The sequence below is a fragment of the Oreochromis aureus genome, linkage group 12 (genome assembly GCF_013358895.1).
Source record: "Oreochromis aureus strain Israel breed Guangdong linkage group 12, ZZ_aureus, whole genome shotgun sequence".
Lineage (NCBI taxonomy): Eukaryota > Metazoa > Chordata > Actinopteri > Cichliformes > Cichlidae > Oreochromis > Oreochromis aureus.
In genome coordinates this window covers 28212557-28223723 of record NC_052953.1, presented here as the reverse complement: position 1 = coordinate 28223723, position 11167 = coordinate 28212557, and the positions used below count along the sequence as shown (strand labels likewise).

The window sequence follows — 11167 nt, the reverse complement described above, 5'->3', positions numbered from 1 at the left end:
CAATGCCTATAAACTATCTGCTTCCAGACTGCTGTTGCATCAAAGATCTTCTGGCTCGTGTTTTGATGCTGAAATCCTAAGATGTGGTCTGATGGCAGCACGTGCATGTCTAACTCTCACTATTAGTTACTCTCATAAACATGCTCAGTGTTTCTCTGGTATGTAATGCAGTCGTCAGACTTACGCTCCATCTGTTTTATAGTTCGCAGATCTCTTTGAAGTCGAAAGCTAATTTGAGCTCAAAGTGCATTTGTCAAAAGAATTTAAAAAAGTTTAGAAATAATAAAAGTAAGAGTGTCTGCTGGTAACATGAAGCTGCTGTGTCTCTTTTGATATTAAAGTCAGTCACTGTTACTTAAAGGAACAGCTGCTTTCATGAGAAGATGGAAACAACTGTAATGCCTGTATAGCTACAGCCTAGCAGCTACACTCCTGAAGATTTCGTTTTTCCTTTGTATAAATTACCAAGGTGTGAAAATAGCACTTTCTTAGCTGATTGTTTTGATTATTCCAAACACATTAAGTCTGATAAATGGCCTCCAGTCCCCTGCTTGATGCCATTTCTCAAACTCAACCCAGTTCGTTATGGAGGCGGGTTGTATTCAAATGTTGCACGTATGGATTGAAGCTCCTGCGATCCTCCACACAGACTGTGATGTGTGAAGTCAAAGGACAGTTCATGAAAATGGAACATTTCAAACTAATCTTTACACAAGTGACAAACATTGGGTTAACACCAACAATGAGGTGTACTGTCTGGATATTGGATTGAGATCTGGTGACTGTGGAGGCCATTTGAGTACACTGAACTCATTTTCATGTTTAAGACACAGGTTTGAGATAATCAAAGTTTTGTGACATAGTGTTGCTGGAAGCAGAAGATGGGTACACATCTTATTTACACTTAATTCTGACCCTACCATCCAAATGTTGCAGCAGAAATAGAGATTCATCAGACCTGGAAATGTTTTTCCAATCTTCTGTTACCTCATTGTGGTGAGCCTGTATGAACTGTAGCCTCAGTTTCCACCTGGTGCGCTCTTTTGCTGCCGTAGTCTATCTGATTCAAGGTTTGATCTATTGGGGGTTTAGAGGTGCTCTTTGTTTTTCTGAGTTACTGTTGCATTTCTATCTGCTCAAAGCAGTCTGGCCATTCTCCTCTGACCTCTGGCACCAAACTACCTAACTGCTCACTGGATAATTTCTCTTTCTTTGGTCATTTTCTATAAACTCTAGAAATAGTTGTGTAGAAAAATCCCAATAGATAAGCAGTTTGTGAAATACCCAGACCAAGTTATATTCACAGTCATTTAAATCTGTTTCCTTCCCTATTCTGATGCTCAGTTTAAACTTCGGCAGGTCATGTTTACCATGTCTACGGGCCTACATGTTGCTGCCATGTGACTGGTGGATTGGACCTTTACATTAACAGCCAGGTTTACAAAATAAAGTATCCAGTAACACTTTACATGTCTGTAGTTGTGATCTTTTCTTGCACCTTCTGTCCTTTGCCTAAAAGTTGAACTGTAATAACAGAATCAAGAAAGAAAGCCTACATCCTTTAAAACCATGCCAAGATCCTCCTCAGTGTTACAGTCAGTCCAACGGCTATAAGATAATGTTTGCTTTAACTCCAGAGCACAGGTAGTAAAACAGCAGAGAAGCAGAAGTACAGAGCCTTTGTATGAGGTGGGGTTTTTTTGTTTGTTTTTTAGCACTGAAATTGAAAAACGGATCTTAGGTCTCAAAGAAAAGATTAATTATAAAGTCATTAATTTCTTTTTAAAATGCCCTTAAACTGAAACAAGAATAACATTGCATGTAAGAGGCTAGCACATGTTGAAACACAAATCTGTTTCTTTGTCATCCCATTCTTTAATCTAACTACGAAGCTGGGCTTCATGTGTCTCAGCAGCTATAGTCGTCAATCATTTGTCAATTGTGATGTGAAATCAAAGACCACATGAGCTCTTTGGATATGAACTATGTGTTTGATCGGGGAGAACGAACTTTGCGTTTGTGCTGAGTTAGCAGACACATTTGAAATTCTGATGCTCTTTGAAATTCTGCCAAAGCATATGATCCCAGCACAATAAAGCTATTTTATAGTTTCCCCGAACAGGAAGCTGATGAAAGTGCTTGTTTTCTCTCGCTGAATTAGTATTCATGCTTGTTGTGTGAAATCCTGCAAGTTATCTGTTCAAGAGCTCATGCTAAAGCTCACATATTAAGCCAGCGAAAAACTGAGTAACCTTTGCCATTCCACCTCTACAATACAGCTTGTGCTGGTGTGATGTCACCACAGATTTTGTTATTGCTATATGCTTTTCAAGTGCATTTAATTTTAAAGTTTACACCAAGAGCTCAGCCTTTTACACTGTTAATGTCACATGGGCAGCGTAGTGCTAAAGTACAGTCAGTGTACAATCAATACAAAGTCTCCCGTGGCTGTCAAACGGGCGTTTTTCATCCATATTTCTAATAATATTTAATGTTTGTCATGTATTATTACATGGTTAGAATTAACTTTATTTTATTTAATCAATTGAGGTACTTAAACTGCAACACAGGAGTAGGACTACTGTAGACGATGTATCGCTTGTATCTTGTCTCCAGCTGTGCAATGCAAAGAGCGCAGTATAAGAGTTGGTGCTGCTGTGGAAGGCAGCGAGAGCCGGGAATCGACCAGACCTAACTGTCCTGCATCAAGATGAAAAGTAACAGCGCGGTTAACTACCGGAATTCCACCTATTTGACTTTCAAAATAAAAGTTGAATGTCGGGTTTTTTTGGTTTAGTTTTTTTAATGCGCAGAAACCTAGCATAAACGTTGAAAGAAGAAAAGTAGAGAATGGAGGCTGAACATGTCATGTGAAAAAAGTGAATGTCTCAAGAAAATCCGCAATTTTTCCAGGTGAAGACAAGCTGCCCCCCCCACACACACACACACACACATACAAATTAATGCATTGAAGCTCAGCTAAGAACTAACTAAATACGGGAATAAATAACGTTTGCTCCCCACTGTTGCTGCACTAGCACCCCACCCTCCTCCTTTTATCATTTCTAAGAGGTCTCAAAACAGGTGTCTCGCTTATTAGTCGACCTTCCTGGGTAACAGTAATAACCATCCCTGTTTATTGTAGTCCAGTAAATGTACCCAGCACATCTTTTTGATACCAGTACCAAGCAACTGCATATACTTTCTGTGAAACGTTGCCTCTTTGGGCTTATTTTCTCAACAGCAGACCGGAAGCTCTTGGTCTACTGTGTGCAGATTTGACAATGTTCCGGAGGATACGCATATTCTCTGATTTAAGGGGGGAGGTGTGGAGCTGCTCGGACTCTCGTTGTTTAGCCGTACCTCTCCGCCGGGAACGGTCGAAATACTTTCTAGGATTGATTTAAACGCCGTTCTTTTGTGCAAAAAAAATAAATATATGTATAATACTGGAGGATATTTCGTATTCGGATATTGTGTTAGAGCGAGTTGAACAACTTTAGGACAGTTTTCTGAAGTGGGGAGACTGAATTTCATCGCAAGCGAAGCCTTTTGGGATAAAGGGACTGCTGGAAACTGCTGCATAGCCTACGCTCTCGTAGTTTCTTCGGACGTGTTTAGCCAGGTAAGAAAGGGAGAAAAGACGTTAGAAGTTAACACTTCACAATTTAACACCATTTGAGAAGTTTTTCCGCTCAATTGATTATCTTTCTCTCTCTTCTTTTTTTTTTTTTTTTGTAGTTGAACTTTCCCCCCCGTCTTCTGTCGGAAAGTTTGTTTAACACAAGAAGAAGGGGCGAAAAATATGCGCAAACCTGTTAGCTAAACGTCGAGCTTCGTTAGCGGGACCGCACATTAAAAGTCTGGATAAACCGTTTTCAGTGAAGTTTTCCTCCATCCAATCTCAGCTCATGAGTCTTCCTTATCTCACCGAGGCTGGCTGTTTCACGGCTCCCCGCCAGTAAGGTGAGCTGGTCGTTTTATTCCTTCACTCCTTGATTTAGCTTCATTTTACTGCTTGTTTACGTGCTAAAAGGGGGCTTAGCTGTTGTTTGCTATTGCGCTGATTTAACGTTATTGGAGGACCCTGAGTGGAAGTTAATTAAAGAACTGGGCAAGCAGACATTTAACCACATGTAACACTTGAGTAAATGGTCTTTGGGCAAGAATTTAGTGTTTTGTATTTAGTTTTTTGTAGGCATGTTTCTCTTTGGAGGGAAGAATAGTTTTCAAGGGGTGCGACACCCACAAAATCTCCCCCCATGCTTTAAAATGTGAGAGTACAAGCGTTAAAAGAGCCAAAACGTTGCCTAGAGGCCTGCTAAAACTGGTTTGGGTTCCTGTCTACAGCCGCAGCAGGCGCCTTTAATCACATTAGATAAGTTGCTTGGATAAATTGTAACCACATCAAGGAGAAGCCTTAAAACAACAACAACAACAACAAATGCTCAAACTACATGTGATGCTATTATTCCTATTTAACACGTCGAGTTTGCTTTAGCGGATCCATAACACTTCAGTGTAATCACCAACATTTGTTTGTTTCCTTCCTTCATTGAAAAAAAAGGTGTGACTTATTTAGAAATGTTGTTTGATTACTTTATTTTATTTTATTTCATTTTTTAAATTTTAAGGTTTTGCCCATCATTATTGTATCTGTCATGAAGGCTGGATCTGAAGGGGCCAATCAGATGCAGCGTAGTGCTCTAAATGTTATGTTATAAAGGCAGAGGGAGAAGATGGATGGTTTAGTCCACAGGGACTTCACCAGGGTGGAAAAAAAGTTTTTTTTCCAGAGCCCTTTAATTTACTAGGTTGCTGCTCTCCCTGGCAGAATTATTGTCACTTGAGCTGTATGTTTGTATTTGCCATAAATAAATTTGGTCGAGGGATTGCGGTGTTTACCTTGAAACATTTTTAAACGGTGACTTGCTCAACATCTTGTGTGGAATCTGTTGTACTCATGCTGCCAAGGTTAGGAGTTTTGTTTCTCAAAATGTGTGTATGTGGAGGAGGTGGTGGGGGTGGCAGAGAAGATAAACAGTCACACATACTGAGCAGCCCTGAGAAGCAGTTTGGGTTAAAGTGTTAACCAAATGGCAGTGTCAGATTCAAATGGTCTTTACTTTTGACTGCAATCTCATGACACCTGATCTCTCGCCATGGTGGAGAACCTCTGAGTCAGATTGCATGGCTGCACAGAAAATGATGACGATGACAACAACAACAGCAAAAACAGGCAGTCTGTGTGTTTGTGAAAACGGTAGCTTTAGGGAAATGGTCTGATGCTCTTCTTCCCCTGAATTGCGACCATGTGCAGACTGGCCTGCTGCTGACTGGAAGGGGGCTACAGAATTTGGGAGCTGAGGAATTTTCTGCATGGATGGACATTGAAATGTAATTATGGTGTGGGTCATGTTTTTAGGTTTGCCCAAAACCTTTGTCTTAATATAATGAGAAAAGCTGTCTTGTGTGTGTTTTTAATTTGTTTAGTGTAAGTTCTCTCTGTGCTGCCAGTGTTCAGGGAAATGCTTTTATCTTTTAAGAGTGGATAAATCAGTTGGTGAACAAACATTTGGATATGTGCCTTTTCTGTAATGCCAGTTCTCTGCCTGTATTTATTTCCCAAGCAGTCCTTGTTTACGAGCTAAATGTCTTTCTGCATTCCTTTTGAATTTTGGCCTCAAAAGGTATAAAAACTGGTTATGAAATTAAAAGGACCTATGTAAAACCAAATTATTAGACAGGTACTGGTCTTTGCGTGTCAGTTAAATGCTCCTACTACCAAAGAGTGGAGATTTGCATTTCAATCTTGACGTAAGATTTTAAAAAGAAGACGTTTATACACTTTCATCCACCCCAACTATTAGGTGAGTTTTAGTTGCAACAGTACAGGACTTTAGTGTTTGAGAGTTAGATATTTGATAGGTGTCTAAGTTTTCTTCATTTAACCCATTGTGCCATCATTGAGACAGAGTTCTTCATTATTCATTTATTTATTTATTTATTAAAAGGGGGGATAATTGATATGAATATATGCAATAATGTGTTCAAGTCAACTTTATTTTTTACCTGGAAATGATAATTTCTTGATTTGCAAATGTACACAACATGGCATTTAAATTAAAAAAAAAAAAAAAAAAGATTTTAGGCAAATGTCATGTTTTTCATTCTAGTGTGCACTCTAACATGCACCTAGCTCTTTTAAAATATTCACGTACCTGATACAAAGTTTATTATTTGTGCTATTTATAAAATATAGTACCAGATGAATTGAAAAAGCACAAAATTGATGGATGGAATTCTTCAAAGGAGGAAAAAAATGAGGTGGCATATTTTCCTGTTGAATAATAAACTGGAAATGGTGACTTTGAGTCACTATTGTCAGGCTGCCAGTGTGTGGTTCAGTCTCAAATCGCAAGTTCAAGACCAGCATGCCTTGGGTGTGCGTAGTAAGACACAGTGCATGTCTGACTAGTGCTCCCAAGGGAGTGGACTATGACAAAGTGTCCTGTCACACTTTGAAAAAGCGATTTCCTCCTCCTTCCAAATATTGTCGTAGTGACGAGGGGCTGGGGAACGTGGTCGGCTGCTCGTTGCGGTTCCTTCTGTCCGGCAGCAGAAGCATTTTCTTGGAGGCATCCCAAACACTGACTCACAGCTTGGAGTAGAGATGACCAAGCTTCTTTATCCCTCTTGGACCCCCCTGACCCAGCTCAGCTGCTGGAACACTAGGCCATTCTTGGAAAGTGAAATTGAATTGGTTTTAGGAGAACACAATGACTGCTTCAGTCAGGCAACACTCATACAAGTGATTACCCCTTAAAGAAAACCACAGCTGCTTCTGTGCTGGACTTTGTGAAAATATTAACTAAGCTTCTTTTTCTTTTTCTTTTTTAATCAGATGTGACCCATCTCTTTGTGTTTTTACAGAACGATTGGTTTTTAAAGTTGGCAAAGCCTGTCATCCGAGGCCTGTCTTTGACAATTATTAGCATGTTATGGGAGCAAATTGCTGCAGCGGGTGTCACTCTGGGTTTGGGAAACAAAACCAACTGTTGGGCGATAGATCTTCTGTTTCCCTCTCTGGAAATGATGGCCTGACAGTCTTTCTCAATAAGGGTGTCACATAACAGGCTGTAGTATGTTGGATCCTTTTTTTTTTTTTTTTTTTTTTTTTTTTTTTTTTCCCTTTTGTCTTTAACAAATTCTGTGAAGCAGATTATGAGCAAGTGTTAATCTGTGTGGCCAGATGCTGCAGAGGTGATGATTTAAGCAGATGTGCATAAGGGGGGTACAATACAAGCACCAAAACAACAAGCCTTGCTATGTCGTTGTCGGGGTACAATGACAATCTTTAAGAGTTCAAGACTTCAATTGCTACTTTAAATTGTATAGCAAAAACATTACATTCCTGTGAATTGAGCAAGACACATGTAATATTTGTTTAAGTTATCAGAGGGAGTCTGGAGCACTGCAGTTTCTTATCACGGTTTTCTGCAAGCAGGCCTAAATACTGAATTATCTACCTCAAACCTCTTAAACATACAGAATATTCTCAACTTTTTTTTTTCTTCATGGTCATGGAAATTCCTTGTCAACAAACATTTAATGTGTTAGTTTATTTTGCTGTTCTCGCATCAGGTTTTGCTAGTTCAGTTTATGTTCCTGAACTGTTTTACACTGAAATGTCTTGGACAATGAACTGATTTTGATACATTTAAAAATAAATAAATAAATATTATTACTGACAACAAACTTGTGAAAAGTTTAAGCTTGGTAATGTCATGAATATATATATATATATATATATATATATATATATATATATATATATATATATATATATATATATATATATATATATATATATATATATATATATATATATATATATATATATATATATATGTATATATATATATATATATATATATATATATATATATATATGTATATATATATATATATATATATATATATATATATATATATATATATATATATATATATATATATATATATATATATATATATATATATATATATATATATATATATATATATATATATATATATATATATATATATATATATATATATATATATATATATATATATATATATATATATATATATATATATATATATATATATATATATATATATATATATATATATATATATATATATATATATATATATATATATGTATATATATGTATATATGTATATATATATATATGTATATATGTATATATATATATATGTATATATATGTGTGTGTATATACACACATTTATTTATTTATTTGTATTTTTTATTTTTTTTAAGCTGTGGACTGTGGATGCACTGCTGCTGATGTCCCAAACACCTGAATGGAGTTCCCGTCGCACAAAAGCCAACAGTCGTAGCTCCGTCAGCAGGATGCTGATGAGGCCAAGTATACTTCTGTTTCTGGCTTTATTTGCTCAAGTTTTAAGGACCCAGTGCCGGCCTGCCAACGCTGATGAAGGTAAGATGCCTTACTAAATTAAAGCTCGTTAGACTTGCGTTTTCTGAAGTTCTGGGTGTAGTACTATTAAAGATCGTGTAACTGTTTGAACTTTATAAACTTATTAAGTGTGACTTTTCCTGACTTTTGGCTTGAGAAGCAGTTCATTGATAAGCCAAAGCTTTGTTCTTTGTACAGGAATGTAATCCTAACACACTCCAGACTTTTGTGAAGCCTGTCCTTTACAGCGTCAGTGCTCCCTCACCACCCCCGTTTGCCTGAGTTTGAGTTGTTTAATCGCTCTCTACTGCGTCATGTGTAATACAACTGTTTCTTACGAATTTATTACTAATGGCTTTTTCTGCCTTTTCAAACCAGTTCCTTCAATGTTTTTAGAAGTGGATTCACAATTAAAAAAAAAAAAAAAAAAAAAAAAAAAAAAAAAAATCTTACACACCACACTTAAAAGGACACACAAAAAAAATCTAAACTGGAAACTATTACCATAAGACTTTCTGTGAAGAATTTAGCCCAGTCTTGCGGTTACACAAGCTCTGTTCTGAAAAGGGGAAAGAGGCACTGAAATCAAATCCTTAAAAATGTGTTTCTTGGACACAGTCCAGCGGTGTAATAGCTGCCTCGACTTGTGGGTAAATGGGTTTGGATGTTTACACTCTGAAGTCGGAAGTAGAGAGCAGCAAAAGAATATGATAAAGCCTAGCATTATAATGGAAGTAATTACGCACAAGGGTCTCTTTGGGGTTTTAAGCCCTAAAATAAACCTGGTGTTTCTATGTTTAAGCTAGCAATGGGACAGTGAGGACTAAATGACTTCCATCTGTATTCCAAAGGCAGCTCTACTACCTAGCAGTCCTCCTTTGTAATGAAAAGGTATTTGTTGTCACTGAAAGAGGAGTTAACTGCCAGGGAACTATAAATTAGCCTGTTTTTGAAAAAAGATGCTATGCTACATGAAACCCTTCCTCAAGGATGGGCTTTCGGGGGAGCATGTTTTTCTTCCAAGGTGAGCCATAAATTTCCACCAGGGTGTGGGGGGTTTGTCTTTCATTTACACTCCACCCATTCTTGATCACCAAATGGCCAGGTACTATCTATGCGCCTCAGTGCTTTTCCTCTTGCTCACCCACTGACTTTTGCTTGGGTTTGGTTCACTTTCCCCCCGTTTCCCTGCTGGGTTACGGATGGCTTCAGCTGTCGACGAACAATCACAGCAGAGGCATTTGGTTGCATTCCTTTTGTCTGGGGTGGAGAATCAAAATAGTTATATGGAAATGTTCTTCTTTTTTTTTTTTTTTTAAATGTATGCTCCATTGTGTGTCTTATTGTGTTTTGCTGGGTGTTGTTCACATAAGAATAGAGTATTCCCTGAACAAACTAAGTTCCTTGAATTTCTCAGGAGGTCATGTGAAGGACTTAAACTTTCCTTCATTTTGAGCACTTGAAGCAACTTGTACTGTTTTGTTTATGTTTTTAAACTATCTTTAAAATCATTTGGATCTTTGTATAATGTTTGTTTAATCGCTCTCTTTTTGACAGTTCACTGTCCGGAAGTTATGTCCTTCTCTGTGGATTTGAGTCCATCTTGTGCTGTCTGTCAGAGTAGAAGAGCACTGACCCTTTAGCTTTTAAAAACCAGAGCTGCCACAGTCTTGAGTAAGACTCTTTTCAGACAGAAATGAAAGCCCAGAGGAGCAAAGCTCTGCTGACGCTAGAGTAAGACTAAAGACCAGTTTTCGTGTGAAGTTGCTTTGCATTCATATCAAACTTTTTAGGTATTCTGTTGAAAATGCTGTCCAGCCAGGAAGTTTAAGGCTACTTCCACACTTAGCACCATTTTCAGTTGAATGTGTATATTTTTTTTTTTTGTTAAATAAAGAGCACTTGTACTGTTTCAGAAATGATCTTGCTCCATACTAAGAAGCCTCAAAAAGATCACGTGGTTGTTCATGTGCATGCCTCTTGCTCATATAGACAATAGTAGCATGGTCAAATGCCGTATTTAAACAGCACAACAGCCACTAGCATACACTAATCCTGCCAGCCCAGTGTTTGCCATCCATGTGTCATTAACAAATTTAGCTTGGTTTAGAAACTGCCAATTACAACTAACCTGAATAAAGCTGTTGAAAAATATTAAACCTATACTAACATTTACAAAATGTTCTGACTAGAAGTATGCCTTCATTCAGCTTTCTTCCGTAGTGCACTGCTGTGTATAATGCAGATACATTTAGGATGGTGTGATTTTACAGGGGAAAAATAACTATGTAACTAAATAACTGGACTTAAAATTGGCACCAGTCAGTTTTATACAGTTGGATTTGGTAACTGGAATTTCAATGTGAAATGAGAAAAAGTTGGATGAAAGCATGATCGTATTTCTATGTAAAGATGGTAACTGTTAAATAGCTCAGCCCAACTTACCCTAAACCTCACATAAGAAATCTTTGTGGCCTTCATTACTTGACTGAAGTGTAATAAATAATTTTTCTATTCATCTATTGATCAGCTTGTTTGGATTTTTAAAATTTTGTTTTGTTTTTCTCTTCCAATAAGGATTTTAAAAAAACTTGGTTTCTTATTACATGAAGTTGGGGAAAAATGTCAGGGCAGTAAAGTTCACATGCAGCATCTACTGGAAACCCCAAAAGT

General features: G+C 37.4%; 1 protein-coding gene across 5 annotated transcripts in view; it reads left to right on the top strand.

The window, feature by feature from the left end:
- Window positions 1–3313: 3313 nt before the first annotated feature.
- Window positions 3314–11167, top strand: part of fgfr1a (fibroblast growth factor receptor 1a) — a 28586-nt gene continuing 20732 nt past the window's right edge. For 2 of the 5 annotated variants that reach the window (XM_031731278.2, XM_031731281.2), the window contains exons 1-3: window positions 3314–3625; window positions 3742–3966; window positions 8335–8515. In XM_031731278.2, coding sequence (XP_031587138.1) covers window positions 8362–8515 — 154 coding nt within the window. In that variant the 5' untranslated portion in view covers window positions 3314–3625; window positions 3742–3966; window positions 8335–8361. The remainder of the gene's footprint in view (window positions 3626–3741; window positions 3967–8334; window positions 8516–11167) is intronic. The other 3 variants (XM_031731282.2, XM_031731280.2, XM_031731279.2) reach the window with 2 other exon arrangements.